Raw genomic sequence first — 18,753 nt, 5'->3', positions numbered from 1 at the left:
TCCAGCACGCCTGTGTGCAGGCTGTTGGGAGCATGGCGAAGCACCAGGAGGGAGGAAGCTGCCTGCTCTTTTTCCAGCAGAGGAGGAGAATATGTGTTTTGTTTTCAGCTTTAACCAGAAATGTTGATTTTTTGCTTTTTTTGCCTCATGAGCTTGGAGTCTTAACAGTCCTTGTATGGGTAACAGCAGGCATTGCCTCCAGCAGTTACGATTCCCTTGGGATAGCAATATCTTGCAAGTGCTCTTTGGATGGGTTTTGTAACCTGAATTTGCATCTACCTTAATGGCTTTATCAAGTTCTGTAAAGTTGCAGTGAAGTTCAGTGGCATTTTGAAGATGTTCAGGCTGGAACATTGTCTCTCTAGAGCATTGAAAATGGCTCCACGCAGCTGCTGCCATACCTTTATACTCTTTATTTAGCATCAGTGAATATTCAAAAGTAAAAATCCATTATTTTGCTGAACTGCAGGGATGACAGTGAGAGACCTTTTTCCAAGATTTAGCTTATAGCATTAAAAAGGGACACAGATAGGAACCAAATCTTAACGTAGAATACACGTTGGGCACGCCTGGAAAAATAAACTTGATCTCCCTGATGACTGCTGTGTGTGGCGTTTCTGCTCCCTTGTGTATATTGCACAGTAACTGTACTCCGGATTTGCTGCTGTAGTTCTTACTCCCTGTGTTTGCATATGAAATGAAAAATTACATAGAGCTTAGTCATGTAGAGAAGTGCTTGTATAATCAAAAGTTTGTTCTCTTTTCAGCTGTAGCAGCCTTGCTATTTAAATTATACCAAAACTCCTAGATAGCACTGCAGGGAAAGATCTCACTGGAAATGAGGCTGAAGGGAATATTGGAAAAACATTTACCATGTTATGGAGAGCATCTTGTAAGCATCTGATGCATTCCTAATTGTATTTTCCTTCAAAAAAAAAAAAAATGTGTGTTTTCCATTCCACTATTAGTATGCAAAAGAGCCATGCAAACCAGAAAGGGAAGTTAACATGATTATGCAAACCAAAAACAATCCCACAAAACCAGCACCCTCCCCAACCCAAACCAAAACTCCACTGCTGAAATCCAAAACAGGGCAAAACAAGTCAAATACAAAAGGCAGTGCTTTAGGGGAAAGAGAGGAAAGAAAGGAAAGGGATGTTGTTCGTACAGCAGTTCAAAAATAGAGTGGGAATTGTCCCTAAAAATAACCTTGAAAAAGATGTTTTCATCTAGAACAAGCTCCTTCAGTTACTTTTACCATTCTCCCTGATAGTTGTTCTGTTTAAAATAAGGCTTTCTGTATTCTGGAAAAACGTTTTGGTTTTTTTTTTTGCCCTTCATTTAGCTGTTCTTCCTTTTTGACCTCCACTTCTGTTTTGGGCAGCTAATGACTTTGTGCACTTCTGGGCTGACAGAGGCACTATCAACTTTGAGAGATCCAATTTGTTCTCGTGATCTTGTCCTTTCAGTAAACCCTTCATGTTTTATGGCAATGCGGTAAGCCTGAAGTGTATCCCTTCGGCTTCTTACTCTGACCTTGCACTTTTGCAGACTTTTGCATTTAAATGCCTTCTAACGCTTCTCATACAATTACTCACTTGAAGACGTGGCTTGTTTGTCTACTCTTAATTAATAAGACTGTTCTGTATAGGTTGCAAACTTCTGGATACTTTAATAGCACCGTCAAGTAAACATTTCCAAGTAATGCATCCTTAATGACATAATAGACAAAGTGAGCAGTAAGTAGTTAAGGAAATTAATAAGAAAAATAGTCTGAGGAGTGGCTCTACAACTGCTTAGATATCTGAACCTGTTCATTGGTCCAGCGAAAGGAAATGGGAAGAGGCTTCCTTGGGAAAAGCCCATGTGGCTTGTGCAGTTTATGTATAAATTTTGGTAACTGGCTACTGCAAATATGTGGCCTGTTAATTTTATGTGGTGTAATTAGTGAAGCATTACAGAAAATAACGGTATCACATGTTCTTTTCAGATCTTTGCAATGAGTTACCCTGGCTATCCCCCAGCGGGTGGATATCCACCAGCAGCCCCAGGTAAGTTGTTTAGATGAAGTAAACATTAAATGGCAGTGGTGGTCCTGTCTGGAGTGGAAAGGTGGCACGGATGAAGAACAAGACTGTGGAGGGTTTTCTTGACTCACTGAAGCTTTCTGTGCTCTCTTGTTAAGTGCCATTTTATCTTGGCTGAGGATTCTGATTTATATAGTATACATGCTCAACCATGTGCTTATATAAGGTCCATTTTCATTCATCTCAAATGAAGCACACTAGGAGATGGCTGTAATTTGACCAAAATCAAGGAACAGTGCCCTGTCAGTACTAAGTCTTGAAGGCAGCTGGTGAGAAAAATGAGTACAGGGAGAAATCAGTCACACAACTGAAAACCATATCCCTCAAAAGATTAGGGCTTTAGTTATGACAGTATCCCTCATTCACCTTTCTTAGGCAGATGGGAGGGAGAGGGCTGTTAGAAAGGATATAAATTATAATAATATAAATAATATATAATATAAATAATATAAAGCTGATTAAATGCATAACTACTGCTTGGTATCAGGGTGAACTTTCTAGTTGTTGGTAAGGAACATTACAGTTGTTAGTATTGTTGGTAGAAAGAAAGGACTGGAGTCATATGGGTACGGTGAAATGTGGAGTTAGGCAAGCTAACTCGGGAAGGGGAAGCAGTGTACAGTGAGAAGCCAAACTGGCCTGGGAGGATAAATCATATCTCTCAGCAGAAATGTTCTGGCTTAGTTAGACTGCTGTGTGCAGACAAGACTGTACTGCTGTGTGCAGCCAACTTTTGTGACTTGGATAGCTGTGAATATACTGTGTCGTGCTCTGTAGACATCTCTCAAATTAGCAGCCTAAAAGGACTTAATAATATCTTCCTACTGGAATACTCAGACAACTTTGTAGTTTAAGAGAAGCTTCTCAAAATATGGTGTTTACAGTATTACCTCTTGAGGGTTAACCTTCAAATATGTTTAGACTTGTTTTAAATGAGAACTTATAGATTCAATGACAACTAACGTGTTTAGAAAAATCCAGTGAGGTTTCTTTTTATATCCTAATTGCAGTGCTACCCTGCATCTCTTCAGTTGATTTTCCTTCTCCCAAACTGCTAGTGCTGAACAGATATTATATTAGAAATGTAAGTAGTAAGGAATAAGTTTTAAAAGGTGTTTCTTGTTTCAGCACATCTGTGTTTGATTTCAGGTAGCAGTCCTTGGGGTGGTGCTGCCTATCCACCTTCAAATCCACCTCCAATTGGTCTAGAAAACGTGGCTGCCTATGCCAATCAATTCAATCCCAGCTACATGGCTGGAATGGTGAGTTTGCTTTCATTTAATGTATTTCACTGTGACTTCCTTAAGTGCAAAGATGTGTTTCTGGTATTGCCACTGAGAAGTTTATCACTTGAATTCTGTGCCTTTATGCCCAGTCTGTTTAGGTGTTGAGCATTCAATAGTCACCTATTGAAGAAAAGGGTTACTCCAAGCAATTCCTTATTTTAGGAAAGCAGACCACTAGTTAAATGTTGATTTAAGAGCCTAACTTCAAAAGTTATGGACATAAAAGTAATATAATTTGTCTTTTGCTGTGCAGAGGAATAGGGGAACAGACTATTAACATGGAGTATCTACTGTTAATATATTCACATTGGCAAATGGTCCAGATTTTGCCTATTATCTGGATTTTGGCCAGTCTGAATAAGGAACAAGGCTGTGCAGTTTGAGGTATCGATGACTCATCCCTGAAAAGAATATGGGATCCACTGTCTCTTACAAGCACTGATGTTTAGCAGATGGCAGTAAAAACCTTTTACACTGATGGAAGAAAATGCAAACATTTCCAATGTAGTGTGGTTTTGGGTTTTTTTTTGTATAGAGTAGAAGTGAGTGACACTTCTGACAACTCAGTCTTCAGAAATCTGTTATGCTGTGTAATGAATGCACAGTTTGTAGGCAGACATCTGCGTTATAAATGCCTTTCTGAGGCAATGATTAAATGAAGTGATTTGGCAGCCAGCAGTCAAAATGAGCAACAACCTATCTAGGGTGCATGTAGCAATATCCACAACAACTAGCTTCTGAGAACACTGCGATCATCAAACATCAGTTCTTCTGGTTCGTCTGTAGAGGAGGGTCCAGTGTGTCATGTGGGAAGATGATATTGCATGTGGAGTGGAGTATCTTTGTGGCAGTCTCTGTAGATTCTTTCCAAATGTAGTCCAGGAACTCTTAGCAGTCGTAAACTACTAATGCATCATAAAACAGCCAGAGATTGCTCATAGTAAATCCCTGCACTCAGATGATGCTGTGATCATGTAAGGCACCCATGGACAGAGAAGGGATAAGCATAGTTTTGTGTTTCTGGGATTAATTGGCATAAGTTTTTAGAATAAGAGATGTGTGGCTGTTGATGCTTTTTCATGTGAGTGGTGTGTAATGCTGGATGCAGTGGCAGGTATGTGTTAGTTCTGCTTCGTGATGAATGGCAGCTGATGATTACAGTAAAGCAAGAGTCAACTCAATACAGGGTTTTTTTTTCCATCTTGCTTGCTAGTAAGACATGATTATCACAAAGTTCTTTTGTGGATGCAGAACTACCTGTCTGTGGTGGTGGGGAGGAGGGTTGTACTGTGTTAAGCATGTTATTGAAACTCAACTGTTTGTACACCTTCCTGTCTCTTACTTTATTGGCTGTCATTGCAGGCATCCAACCTGGCAGGGACCTTTGGAGGGACAAATGTACCACAAGGCATGTATCCTTCAACCCCTGGGGGTTATCCCCCAGTCCCTCCAGGTGGCTTTGGGCAACCTCCATCAGGACAACATGCCCCTGGCCAGCCCACACCACCACCTGGTCAGCAGCCTATGGGCTACCCAGGACAACCACCAGCAACTTACCCAGGGCAGCAGCCGATGCCAAATTATCCACCAGGCCCAGCTGTGAATCCTTCTATGCCCTCTTACCCAGGAACTACAGGGCCCGTGGTCTCTCCTGTAACAGTAAGAGCATTCGGTGCTTTTGTTTTGAGATGTGACCATGTATATGTTCCTCTACGTTTTCTTTGTATATGTAAGTGTAAACTGACCCTAAAATTGAAAAGAAAGTAATGAAAACAAGTTTGACTAAAGAGAGAGATGGATCCTTTCCACGTGCAAGCAGTATAGGCTCATACGACTTGAAACAAATGCTGGTTTCTCACATTATCCAAGAAGAAAGATTTGACGTGAATTCAAATTTAATGAAATCTGCCTTTCCTAACTTAACAAAGTATTACTAATTGTATATGCAGTTTCATCAAACCTTAATTAATTGGACAGCAGATTTAATATCAGTGAACATTCTTGACCTTGCATTTTCTTATAATTTGAGTATAGAAATGGAAAAATTGTTTAAGGGGCAATTTTTCTGAGTTTTCTCCCTGTTACTTTTTTAACAGAAAATTCTAACAGTGATCATCTTTCCTAAGTAGTAAACCATGGTCTTTTACTGATTACCACTAATACGCAACTCAACTTGGTCTGATTTTAGCATGGAAACCGAGGCACGATCACTGATGCACCGGGATTTGACCCTCTGAAGGATGCAGAAGTCTTAAGGAAGGCCATGAAGGGCTTCGGTGAGCAGTCTGTGGATTTATCTTTCAGTTAAATGTAGAATTGCAGCTTTGATTTAGCACTGATTTTTCTCCATTGTTTTGTGTGTACTGAATGGGCTAGTTCACGTGGGTTTATCCTTGCTTATCAGAAGAATTATTGGAAGTTCATGTAGGCATAAACAATGTCATGAGTTTGGTATTTGGTTTTGCTTTTTTTTTTTTTATTCTTACTGTGTTTGTTATTGGGAGTAGAGCTTGAAGTTCTGTCGTACACAAGAGCAGATACTGTAGATGAATTAAAGGCATACCTGTCCTTCGGTTGGATTTAGAAGAGATAGGACCAAATGGAAACAGAAAGCTGAGTGCTCACACAACATGCATGCTCATTCTGTGGTGTCTGTGTGCATGTACAGGAACCGATGAGCAGGCCATTATTGATTGTCTTGGAAGTCGTTCAAACAAGCAACGGCAGCAGATCCTCCTGTCCTTCAAAACAGCTTATGGAAAGGTAAATACATCATGAGAATGGAAGGAAGAAGAAATAAGAGCCTACGTTTCTTTACTGGAAGTCAGAGAACTTAGTGTTTGGAAAAAAAGATTGGAAGTTGCTTAAGGGGAAGATGGTTTACAAGTCATAGCCTGTTTAGGGTTCTGCTTTTACCCGCTCGTGACTTTTTCACGCAGTGTTTCAAGTGAAACATATAAAGCAATTTCTCTGCTAAATGGTTACTTTGACTCTTTGGTCTGTGCAGTCTATTTAATTGGACCTTAATTACCTAGATGTACATATTACGTTATGCTGGTTTTAGTGTTAAGTGGAATAGCTTTAGTCTGAAGATATATTACTGACGCATAAAGAATTTTAATTAAACTCCATAATTTTGGTGCTTATGTTTGTCAATCTTGGTCTTTATGCATTTTTTCCTTGTTTTTACTTCTCATTAGGATTTGATCAAGGATCTCAAGTCTGAGCTATCAGGTAACTTTGAGAGGACAATCTTAGCAATGATGAAGACACCTGTCATGTTTGATGCTTATGAAATCAAGGAAGCTATAAAGGTTTGTGTAGGAGATACAAATTTATAAGATAGAGGAAATATTTGAGCTGATAAAATTTTTGGTAGTCATTCAGAAGCTTGAACTTGCATTCCCTCTTCTCTGTCCAGATATTCAACCCACTGTTTGTCTGATCTGTACCCTATTTCTTGGAGGTATATGGTAGTAAAATTGAGAAATGTTATTCCCATAGGTTAAGGATAATGACTATTTAATAGGTTTGTGTTGTAACAAAAATATGTTAATAAATAAATACATTAAAAAAGGCAGAAACTGCATTCTAACAGTCTCTGCAGTTCATTTATTACATAGTCTTGAGTAAGCCACTGAGGTGGCTGTCTTCTAAGCCAGTCACTGCATGGGGTGCCTTTGTTTCTGGGTTTTTGCTTTCAGCTGTGATGAAACTGGTGATAAAACCACTCACCTTAAAGTTTCCAGTGATCTACACTCAGTGCTTAAGAACAGTTCAGAAAACTAGGTTCATAAATATTTTAGTCAGGGTGTACCTTCTTATTGTCTTTTCCCCTACCTCAAAAGTGTATTTTCCTAGCTCATGATGAACCTTTTCTAAAATATTATGGAAGTATTGTGTACTTTCTCTTTAAAGCAGACTATTTTATAAACATTTAGGTTTTTAAAATAAAAACAGATCAAACATTTGTATGTCAAGACAATGTTTAAAAGAAGGTGAAATAAATATTTCTGTTACTGAGCCAGTACGTATATTTACATGTTATTTGGCCACAATTTTAAAGCAGCTAGGAGGATGAAATAATATTAGCTGTATTGTAATTGCAACTGCTATCTATTACTTAGTGAAAGTTACCTATTAGAATTAACAAATTTATCTGTAATGGTAGAAAAAATTTATTCTTAAAATGCCTAAAATCTGGTGTGAAGGGTGACACTTTAAAACGAAATGTTGTGTTCATAGATATTTTAATTAACTGTTCAATTTGTATCTTCAGTACATATGTGTGTTTTGGAAACATGTTATAAGTAGCATTTAAACTATTTGCTTTGACTTCTATAACAAGATTATATTCTGAATTGTATTTTGTTGTATAATTTTATTACATTTCTTTTATACTAAGTTGTAGAAGTAAGATGAAAATCTGAAGAGTGTGTTTTCTCCTTATGCTTTTTTTAGGGCGTTGGCACAGATGAAAATTGTCTGATTGAAATCTTAGCTTCTCGCAGTAATGAGCATATTCGGGAACTCAACCGGGTTTATAAAGCAGGTTAGATTTGTTACAGTTCCATCAAAATTTTCTTCCTTAATCATTGACTGACAACATGAATTTAGGAAATGAGCAAGGGTGTACGCTGATTCATGACTGTGTGTCTCTTTCAGAATTTAAGAAAACTCTGGAGGAAGCAATAAAAAGTGACACATCTGGACACTTTCAGAGGCTTTTAATTTCACTTTCTCAGGTACTTGCATGCTGGGATTTTGGAGTTTGGGGTTTGTGTGTGTGTGTGTGTAGGGTATTCTTTTAAAAAAAAAAAAAAAACAAAAACCAAAGAAACCCAAAAAACGCAAAAACCCAAAACCAAAAAAACAACCACCACCACCCCAAAAAAAACCCCACCAGTAACACTTTTGTATCTTCAAATTCTTTCAGGGAAACAGAGATGAAAGTACAGCTGTTGACATGTCTCTTGTCCAAAAAGATGTGCAGGTCAGTAGAAATTCTTCCTCATTTCTAAGTATAGACAACTCAATGCACTGAAATTTGACTGTGGTTTCTGCTTACTCTGGAAGTGATATCAAAAGCCCTGACAGTGTTTAGAGCCTTGCAGTTCCATTACAGAGGTGAAGCTCTTGGGAATAGAGTCCAGAGGGGTTTTTTCTCTCTCTCATTCTGTCGGCTTCCCTGGCTTTTCCAGGTGTTTTGTGACTCCGTTGTGATGCTTGCTAAGGGCATAGTCCAAAGAGATTTGAGGTGATGTGTGTGTGGATTAAAGTTTAATCTATTCAATACCTGCATAAGCCTTTGCCTGTTATTTAAGGAACTCTGGGGTTTTGCAGCAAATAAGGCAGCTGGACCTAGTAACTCTTGCCCCGTTACTTTTTTTTGTGTGTTCCATTTTACCATATAGCAAAGAGGATTATTTCCGTTTATGGCTGTCATGTAAATAGTAATATAATTAGTTTTCTACATAGTATGCCTTTGCCAAAAGACAAAACCACCCCAGAGCATACCTAGAAGCACTGAAAAAAAGCTAGACGTAGAGCCCTGTTAGGAAGAACAGTTTTCAGGTACTTTTTAAACAATTTAGTAATCTGGAGCTCTTGTGTTTGAGCACTTAGCATCAGTAAGCTAGGAAGACTGCAAGCACAGCATATTGTAGGAAGGTTAAAACTAGTTGCTATTTATCGCTTGCTCCTGTTTTCCAGCAGTACATAGGCTAAGAAATAAGTATAAAAGGAGGAGAGGCTGCAAGGAAGCAGATCTGTAACTCAGCTTTTCAGCCTGACTGCTTTTCTGAGTAATGAAGTGTGAATTCCCTTCTGTGATTAGGAGCTATATGCAGCTGGAGAGAACCGTCTAGGAACTGACGAATCCAAATTCAATGCCATTCTGTGTGCCAGAAGCAGGACCCACCTCAGAGCAGGTAATGGTGTCCTCTACATAAACAGGAACTTGATTCTGTTGTATGTAATGATAAAAATGTACAACACCGCTCTGTGCCTGAATTTCCCCCGTCTGTAAAATGAGTGTAATGATACCTCACTGAAAAGCAGGGTGAATTCTGCTGAGGGGAAGGGTACACAAGAGCTGCACATTATGATCAACTTTCTTATATATCAGAGCAGGTAGAGGTCATACTTGTTCAAATGTTTATTTGATAAAAGAATTGGGAAAACTAGAATTGTTTCAATTTTGCATGCTTGTGTGTGCAAGACACTTGCAGTCCTTCCCCTTTTACTTCCCAGTGATCAGGTGTTACATCAGTCTGTAGTGGTGGAACTGTTTTAGTAACTATGTAGAACTTTTGAAATGTGCTACATGTTGCAGCACTTCTATGGACAGGAAAGGGATGGGTGTGTGTGAGAACCTGAATGTTTTCTTCTTAATTTTATTGACACCCAAAGCTTTCCTAGAAGAATTTTCAGTATTTCCCTTACAGTAGTTTCTTGGCCTAGCCCTTTAAAAATAAGGACAGAACTAGACAAGCTAGAAGGAGCATGGTGACATGTAAATGGAACAGTATGGTTGATAACATAGTATTAGTCTTCGGGACGTTAGAACTTGTGTGACTATACTGTAGTATCAAGTTGAGAAGTGTGATTGGGGTGAAGCCATCCAGCATGCGCCAGTGCCACCTCCTTTTGTGAGACTGACTCCTTGAAATCTTTCTCTTCCATTACCAGTCTTCAGCGAGTACCAGAGGATGTGTAACCGGGACATTGAAAAAAGCATATGTCGTGAAATGTCTGGAGACCTGGAAAAGGGCATGCTGGCAGTAGGTATGTGTCGTGTTAGCAGGTTCATTCCTGGTATTCCACTACAGCTGGCTGAAATGGTGGCATCTGTGACTCCAGCTAAGGATGTTCTTAGTAATAATTCCCATTTTCTGCTTTTTACGTTGAGCTTTCTGTGAATTCACTTGTGGTTAGTAAAGGAGGGCACTTAATTCACCTCAGAATGACAGATGAAGCTTTTGCTTCAGGCAGCTGCAGAATTTAAATTTCACATGTTAAAGTGGGGAGAGAATTATTAACTGTACTTGGCATTGTTTTAAGAAGTGATAAGAACTTGTACCAGCTGAGAATGGAATATTTGGGACAGCTTTGGAAATTGAGCAAAATAGAGGCATTAACCCTCTAATTAGTTACCTCTACCTCTTTTTAGTAGAAAAAAACCTTAAATTTGATTGCAAAGGGATTATTTTTTTCTACATTTCCTGTGGTTACAGCTTGGTTAAATCTTTGTTTTTAAGTGCCTCCAGTACTTCTGAAGAGCAAAGACTCTTATCTCGTCTACTACTGTCCCTTGGGAGGTAGTCATTCGTTTCCATGAGGTTGGGACAAGGCCTCAAGTTGTTGTGCAGTAGTTTTATCTGGAATGTTTTATTCTAGATAAAATTGTGGACCTCTTTCTCTCTCTCATCTTTTGTCTTTCGTCTCTCAGACAAGACTGCTTCTTTACATCCCCATTTCTTTTTCTGTTTATTACTGTGAATTTACTGTGGTATCTAGAGCTGCCGCTTTAAAAGTGTTCTTTGGTTTTGAATATGGTAGTGACTAGAAAAGTGATATAACAAAAAAAATCCCCAAATCCAAAAAAACTACTGAAATAAATAGCGAAAATGTACTTTGCATCACTTGGAAACAAGTGATGGGAGAGGACATTTGGCTCAACTGCAACAGATTTTTTTCATGGATGTTTCAAACAAAATCTTGCTAAATGGAAATCAATTTTAAAAGTCACATTTTTTTCACTCCTATCTTGTGCATATCTGAACTGTGTAACTATTGTTCTTACTCTGCTTGGCCAAGCTGTCACTACAGTGGCCTTTTAATTACCTGGACTGGGTCCAGCTCTGTTGGTGCGATACATTTGCAGACTTTTTTCCAGGATTCAGAATTTGTCACCTCAAAAAGTATTGTTAGAAAACCAAACTTGGGGAAAAGAAATATTTCCCAGTGTTTGTAAAAGAAGATTGCTTCAGTAAAGAAACTGTACTGTCAGAGTTTGGAAGTCCTTTGACTTCACGGAGCTTTGCAGTCACTTGGCAGGTCTCCGTGTAGATAACAGATTGGGACTGTAGCTTGCAAACAAGTCGATGGCCTTTTGAGCAAGAATTGTCTTTAATATTCACTGAATAACTCCTTTATTGAATAGATTTTGGTTTGATTTGGTTCTTTTATTTATATGTATATATATGTATATATACACGTGTCCGTATCAGTCAATGATTTTAGCATCATTTGTTCTGTGAACCATATATTCAGGAAAAAAAGGTTTTCTAATTGAAAATATTTAATTTTGCTTTCTTTAAAGCTTTCTGGATTGTACAACTGGTAACTTACAGTAACATCTTCAAACTTCTTACAGTGCAAGTGTGTTGTTTTAGCTAACTACAGTGATAAAGAAACATGCATTTCATTTGTCGTTCATTTTTGAATTGTATTATACGTATCATCGATAATTGTGTGTGGTGAACTGCTATTTCTCATCTCCATTTTCCTATTCAGAAAAGTCGTTTTTCCTATACAGAATGTGTGTTGCTGTGAAATACATATTTAGGTTTACCCCTTTTGTTCTGTATTGATTTTATGTGATTGCTTTTGATACCTTTTTGTACTATAAAATATAAGTCAGGTGTGTTTGTTTTCCCTGTAGTTTGCCACAGATTGCATGATTGTTTACTCTTAACCAACATAGGATAAATATATAGATTTTAATTCCGCTGAGTGGTGGAGGATTGTTTCCTTACCCTGATTAACATGACAGTAATTTGATGTAGATTTTGTTCTTTCAGAGTTCTAATGTGCTAATTAAATATAAAATCCAGTCATTACTAATTAAGCGTGTCCAGAATTTTTTAGGACTCCTGGTGAACTTTGCGGCTAAAAAAAAAAAAAGTGTAACTAACTTCAAAATAAGGGTGGGGTTTCTGTCATAGGCGGCTTCCCAACTTGTATTAGGGCAGAATTTGAATTTGTTGTACCTTGCAGATGCATGGCCTAAAACTTCTTAAATTAGGAAAAAGCCAGGAGCACCACTATGTGTTCCTTCAAGCCTTCTGCCCCCTCCCCATCCCCTCTTTTCCCTTCATTAGCAAGAATCTGGTCATTAGACTTTAAAGATTCATTATGGCTGCTTCATGCTAGATGGTTTCTAGAGATGGAAAAGTTTGCTTTGAGCCATGGAGTGTAGTAGGTTATTTAACTTTATTGCTGCTACTATTTTAAATCAAAAACCATTTCAGTGGCTAACTGAAGGAGTGGAAGCTGCATTGTATCGAGTGTATGTTTATGTAAAATTAAAGCATGTAACTATCTAGGGTAAACTCAAAAAATGGCTGTGATCTCTGATTGAGGAGGAATACCTGATTTCTGTAATACTGTTTCTTTTTGCAGTTAAGTGCCTCAAGAACACGCCAGCTTTTTTTGCAGAGAGATTACATAACGCTATGAAGGTAGGTGCCTGTGACAAGATACATAAATTTATAGTATAGTTTGTTTGTTTGTTTTTTAAATGCTTGTACAGCTCATTGGAATGAATTTTTCAGCTGAAGGTATTACATTTTTCAATGGGCAGATGACTAACAAGATGCAGTCATTATTATGAAAAACTGGAAGAATCTAGCTAATTTGATCCACTTAACAAAGAGATGCATACAACCATACCTTAAACAAAGGAATTTTTCACTTGGGAAAACACAAATATGCTTAAGACTCACTGAAATGGATACCTTTTAAGTAGGGAGGTCTAGCTGCAACAAATAGGCCATTAAATTTGCCAGACTTTCCTGACGCCCTGTCCCTCTGGCAATCCCCTCTTTTTTTTTTTTCCTAACTGTTCCTGTGCAGAGAAATGACTGTTAATGTCCTACCAGTAAATTTAATTTATTAAAGCATGATAGGCCAAATTCTATTTAAGCTTATTGAAGTCAATGAGGTTATGTTAGTAAATGTCCGTTTGTGGGGTGATGATTTATTTTATTTTTTTTTTACTAGTGCTGTATCATCCAGCACTTCCACACATTATTAATGTGTTACGCTGTTGTTTTGTTTGTTTGTTTCAGGGAGCGGGAACGAAAGACAGAACTCTGATTCGAATCATGGTGTCACGCAGCGAGGTCGACCTGCTGGACATACGTGCAGAATACAAGCGGATGTATGGCAGATCCCTCTACACAGATATTACTGTAAGACTTGGAGATTTTTATCTTCCTGCTGTGACATCCTTTCTGCTAGTAAAACATGGATCCTTACACTGGATAGCTGTTGACTGCACTGAGTGTAGCTCAGTGTTTGGTTTGCTGAATTTGTCGGGAGGGTGGAGGCTGGGAGTGCCGGGGAACAGGCAGCACTTGCTTTCATGCGGGGGCTAGGTGAGCTAGAGATGAGAAGAAAGCTGACAGACAAGAAAGGGAAATTGGTCCAGAGGGGCTTGAGACCTGGTTTTAAGTCTGGTCTCTCTCCCAATCTCTGTATGTGATCTTGTAGAAGCCACTTAGTCCTCCAGCTGGGTAATTATGGTGCTCTACCTCATGCGTGTGTTGAAAGAGGGTAAAGCTCCTAATATGCTTTTAAAATATTGCCTCCTCTTTCTCTTGAAAGTACCAGATTTTGGAAGTGGACTAAACTTCGGATTCTTTAGCGGTTGATCCACCTTACTACTGCTGTCAACAGCTGTAGCAACAGTAAAGAGGATGCCTAGCTAATGCGGAGGGTAGTAAGAGCTGGCAGAGAGTGAGTGGTGCCACTTTCATTTACCTTGTAATGAAGGTGCCGAATCTGTTAAGCCCTTATTTATTCCCTCTGCTGTTGACACTGAGCAGCTGCAACTTGGTGGTGTTTGGAAGGAATCCTGCAAAGTTAGTGAAGGATAGCATACGCCAAAAAGTCTTGATGTGAGTCTTCCACCAGCAACTATATGGTCTTTCTGCCCGTGCACCATGGAGGATCACCTAGCAGAAGCTTTTTCCAAGTGTGTAACTCTGGAGTGAAGATGTGCTTCTACTACAGTAGTTACATGCCCTGTAACCACCAATGTGTGAGCAAAAAACAGTGAGACATTGGTGGAAAAGCTGTATCCTGCCCCCCCTTCTGTTTTGATCTGGCATTAAAATAATTTTACTGTTTAGAAACAGGAACAGGCCATATCCATTTAATGGGCTGAACCTATTCTAAACTTGATTTCAATAAATATGGGGCATGCATATGCACAGTTATGTGTATGTAAACTCTGCTTTATCCTTTGAAGTGTCTCTTTGTCACTATTGTAATAACTTTGATCTGGACAAAACAGCTTTCAGTCATACCTGAAGATGAAGGATGAGATAAATGCGCTAGCTGAAACTGATCTGTGAAAAGGATTGGCAAGCTTCATCAGCCAAAACTAATTAATGAGCAGCTCCCAGGGAACACTTTTTACTCATAAGAGCACCAGGCAAAACTCAGCTAGCAGGGCCTTTTGTGATTAATGGCATGTTTGTGTGTGCATCCATACTGACTTCCGCTGCCCACAACATGGAAGAGATGTTCTCTCATTGTGGAAAAAACCCCCTTAGATCTCTTGGTATCAGGGAATTGGTTTTAATGCTTAAACATAGTAAAGAGTAAATTTTCACTTGCTGCCCGTGGAAAAATACCCACATTGACTGCAAGGAAAAGGATTTGTGTATTAATTTTTCCATATTTTCATAACTTTTGCCGGAAGACAGCTTTTCAGTGAGATTCAGTGAGATTTTTTTTATTGAACTATTCCCAGGTACGTAGTTGAACATGTATACCAAATTCAGTTTGCTAAAGAAATATATTCTCTGTGGAAACTTTTGGTTCCAGTTACGGAAGAAGCAGATTCTACTGTGTGCTTGTATTAGAGAGATTTCTGATTAGCAAGCTTTTTAATTTTTTCTGGGTTTTTTTTGTTGGGTAGTTTTGGGGTTTTTTAAGAGACTAACACCTGCTTTCTTTCAGCCTGGGCTTCATCTCTTTTGGTCATTAAAATCGTGTTTAGGATGCTTACGCTTCTTTTTCCTCTATTTCAAGGCACAAGCCTTCAACTTTTCTTTTTCTGGGTTTCTTTCCAGGGTGATACTTCAGGAGACTACCGGAAAATCCTACTCAAGCTATGTGGTGGAAATGACTAAATGGAGCATTGAGCTTTTCTTAAAAAAGTTGCTTTTTCATGTTTTTACTTAAAAGCATCTTTTTTCTCCAAAAGTAAATATGTAATGACCTGTTTCTCACAAAGCAATTACATTTTAAAAGCTAATATTGCATATATCTTCAGTTAAAAAAAAAAGTAGGTATGCCAAAAAAATACAAATATCAAGCTTATGTGCCATCTGCTCAGGATTCTGTGTAGTACTCTCGGCAATCCATGAATGACAGGTCATTATTTCTTTTCTGCTTATATTATGCTGAGGTATGTTTGTTTTATGGAACAAAATCACAGTTGTATGATTTGAGGTTTTATTTTGTGTAAACATTACGTGCCATTTTAATGCAAGTTTTATATATATTGTATGCAGAGTTGAATTCATGCTAACCTACTCGCTGATAGGTGGCGAGAACAGCCTTGAGTTTTTGTGTCCGATTCAGACTGTTTTAAAGAAGTTTTGTCAAGTTCTGTTTGCTTTCCTTGATTGTTTTTAAGGAAGATGCGTTCCACATTTCATTCTCACTAGGGCAACTGTCCCAAGGCAGTAGTAATGTTGACAGTAGTAAAGATTCTATGGTCCATGTTTTAAGGTTTTGGATTGTGCCTTAAATATATGTATGTAAGAAGAGATTATGAAATTAAAGCTGTCTATCTTCTAACTCTTTGCAGACTGTGCTTTTTGGTGTTCGTGTTGATTTACATGTGAGTGATGATTCAGTTTATGTAACTTAGTTTTTCCATAGAAGTTCTCTGCTTGAATCCACAGAATTATTCAGAAATTGTTGTGTTGGCAAGAGTTTGGGACTTGTGTGCGGTTGATGAGCAATTGTCTGTACATGATATATGTAATCTGTAGTTATTGCTCAGTATTTTCATTTTGCATGCTGTAATTTCTCTGACTCTTGGAACTCTGAATTTTTATTCCCTGCTAGCATGGGTGACATCACTTCAGCTCGTCGTTCTCAAAATAGAAACATGTAAAGAAAAAGAGAAGTACAAGGGTAGGGTTTGGAGCTAGGTCAGTGAAAATAGACTGCTTGTTAATCAAGAATGTGCAAACTCCTCCTCTTATTTCACACACACGTGCACACTCTCCATTCTGTAAAGGTCAGGCAGGTCCTTTTTCCTAGAAGAAGTTGTGTTGCTGTTTGTCGTGGAAGAAAAATGGGGGTGTTGAGGGGGTGGATGTTGGAATTAATTCTGGGTTGTGTTGATGCTACGGCAAGGGAGAGGAGTGTAAAGGTTACAGAATAAGGTGGGGGTGTGTGCAAATGACAAATTCTGACTAGGACATGCAGGTAGGACTTCTGTTTCAGTCAGTGGTGGCAATGGGACCAAGTCCAAAGCCAGACCATGCCATACACTCATTTTTTGTCAATCTAAGCATATCTTGAGAGCAAATTGCAGCTGGAAGTGTATCTTCATTGATCTACAATGTAAACTTTTGAACAAAGGGAAGTTTGTTACCTGTGCTTTAGTCCCGGACCCCACCTGATCTTGTTTCCTTACTGAGAATGCTGTATTTGAAATGCGGTTTTGATAAAGCAGGGCTGCTGAAAGATTTAAAATATAAAACTTTGAAATAGTGTCTAAAAGCAAGTATCTGTTTATTATAAAGCACAGGAACACGGAAAGCAAACTACAGCTGAGGATTGTTCATCCCTGCTCAAATTCTGGAAACACAAGCTTATTAAATGAACAGAAGTGCAACCTTTAATGACAACCGTACTGTTACATTCAGCCATCTTCTGTCTTCACAGTGCTCAGCTGGTATCTGTATAGAGAAGAGCTGATGTAATTACTTCTGGTTATAAGATCGGGATCAATCTTTGTGCATAAACATTAAAACGTGAATCCTGCTACTTTCAAGTGGGGAATTGTCACTTTGATCTACCAAATCACAGGAGGAAGGTCCTATCTGCAATTCTTGTGCCATTTGGCAGTTGTTGCAAGCTCCATCTGAATAGTACTTACTATAGATGTGCTGCAAATGTGCCAAGGTTGACTCAGGATTTCCATCTTAAATTCACTGTAACACTTTACTGGAATACTTTTCTTTTTTAAATAAATTATTGTTTCAGGAGAGTAGCTTAATCGTTACCTATTAACTGCCCCTCACAGAAATCTGGGAGTTTTAATGAATAACAAAGTTGGTGAGGACATATCAGTCATGGTGACCAGCTCCATACAGCCAATGGCAAGAACTAAAAACCAACATGAACTTTACTGCTGCCTACTTCGAGCCGACCCTCTATCATGTAAGTGCACTTTAGTATGCGCATGTATATGTACCCATGTACAGCTATCTTAAATGATCAAACAAAAAAATCAAGACTGAAAAAACTGACTTCATAACCATGTCTGTGGATGCTCATACCTTTCCACAAGAGGTTTATTTTCCACCAGGAGTATCTCTCACCTTGTTAAATGCACTGTTGATATTTGGGCAGAGAATGAAGAGGACAGAGTGTTATAAGAAGCTGTGCAGAACAGGTGGTCTCATCCAAATAATTTCTGTTGTGGTTTAATTTATTCCAAAAATGTTTATTCAGGAGCATGTTTTGTGTGAGGGGCTTGCGTGTCAAAATTGGATTTAAGATATCAAAATGGTAATACTTCCAGTAACTTATTTTTGTACTTTCTTGCCCTCCTTTGTTTCATTTGTCACACGTGAAACTAAAGAATCACAGGATCTTAAAACTGAAAGGGACCTTGAGATTGCTTAGTCCATCCTGCTGTTCTGAGGCGTGGTACTTGTTTAACATTTCCAGTGCTGGATAAACTGCAGTCATATCATTTCTGTGCTCCACTGTCTGCGTAAGAAAGCTTTGCGTTGTGTTTTGCTTGAGTCTTTCTTGCTGCGTTATGTCTTGTTTTACTCATTTTTGTGATGGGGAAGAAAACACAGCCTTCATCTTTGTGGCAACCTTACTCATTCTGGTGGGCTACTTTGATATTCTTTAGACTGAACATCCCCAATTTAACAACCTTTCTGTGTAGCTCATGTATCTAACTCCTTGGCTGCATTTTTGGGGTTTTGGTGGAGGTTTTTTCCCTTTTCTCCCCCTCCCTCTTTAGTGGTTGTTGAAACCTGGTGTTCAAAACTGGACCCAGTATTTCAGCTGAGGCCTTAGCTGCACGGAACTGAACAAAGGAATTATTTCAGATCTTGGGAGGAGAAAAGATGACATATTTGGTAATGACATGTGCAACACTGTTT

At 38.6% G+C, this 18,753-nt stretch overlaps 1 protein-coding gene across 2 annotated transcripts in view; it reads left to right on the top strand.

The window, feature by feature from the left end:
- The window catches only part of ANXA11 (annexin A11), a 28,779-nt gene extending 12,587 nt beyond the window's left edge, over nucleotides 1-16,192 (top strand). The window contains exons 1-15 of one of the 2 annotated variants that reach the window (XM_009641956.2): nucleotides 1,350-1,497; nucleotides 1,991-2,051; nucleotides 3,237-3,349; nucleotides 4,736-5,032; nucleotides 5,562-5,649; nucleotides 6,042-6,136; nucleotides 6,574-6,687; nucleotides 7,835-7,925; nucleotides 8,039-8,118; nucleotides 8,310-8,366; nucleotides 9,210-9,303; nucleotides 10,064-10,159; nucleotides 12,779-12,837; nucleotides 13,447-13,569; nucleotides 15,460-16,192. In XM_009641956.2, coding sequence (XP_009640251.2) covers nucleotides 1,480-1,497; nucleotides 1,991-2,051; nucleotides 3,237-3,349; nucleotides 4,736-5,032; nucleotides 5,562-5,649; nucleotides 6,042-6,136; nucleotides 6,574-6,687; nucleotides 7,835-7,925; nucleotides 8,039-8,118; nucleotides 8,310-8,366; nucleotides 9,210-9,303; nucleotides 10,064-10,159; nucleotides 12,779-12,837; nucleotides 13,447-13,569; nucleotides 15,460-15,519 — 1,446 coding nt within the window. In that variant the 5' untranslated portion in view covers nucleotides 1,350-1,479 and the 3' untranslated portion in view covers nucleotides 15,520-16,192. Of the gene's footprint in view, nucleotides 1-1,349; nucleotides 1,498-1,990; nucleotides 2,052-3,236; nucleotides 3,350-4,735; nucleotides 5,033-5,561; nucleotides 5,650-6,041; nucleotides 6,137-6,573; nucleotides 6,688-7,834; nucleotides 7,926-8,038; nucleotides 8,119-8,309; nucleotides 8,367-9,209; nucleotides 9,304-10,063; nucleotides 10,160-12,778; nucleotides 12,838-13,446; nucleotides 13,570-15,459 lie in introns of those variants that run through there. The other variant, XM_035897298.1, reaches the window with a different exon arrangement.
- Nucleotides 16,193-18,753: the final 2,561 nt, after the last annotated feature.

The sequence above is a fragment of the Egretta garzetta genome, unplaced genomic scaffold, assembly GCF_000687185.1.
Source record: "Egretta garzetta isolate BGI_Z169 unplaced genomic scaffold, ASM68718v1 scaffold56, whole genome shotgun sequence".
In the NCBI taxonomy this organism is placed as follows: domain Eukaryota; kingdom Metazoa; phylum Chordata; class Aves; order Pelecaniformes; family Ardeidae; genus Egretta; species Egretta garzetta.
This window is presented reverse-complemented; position numbering and strand designations above follow the sequence as displayed.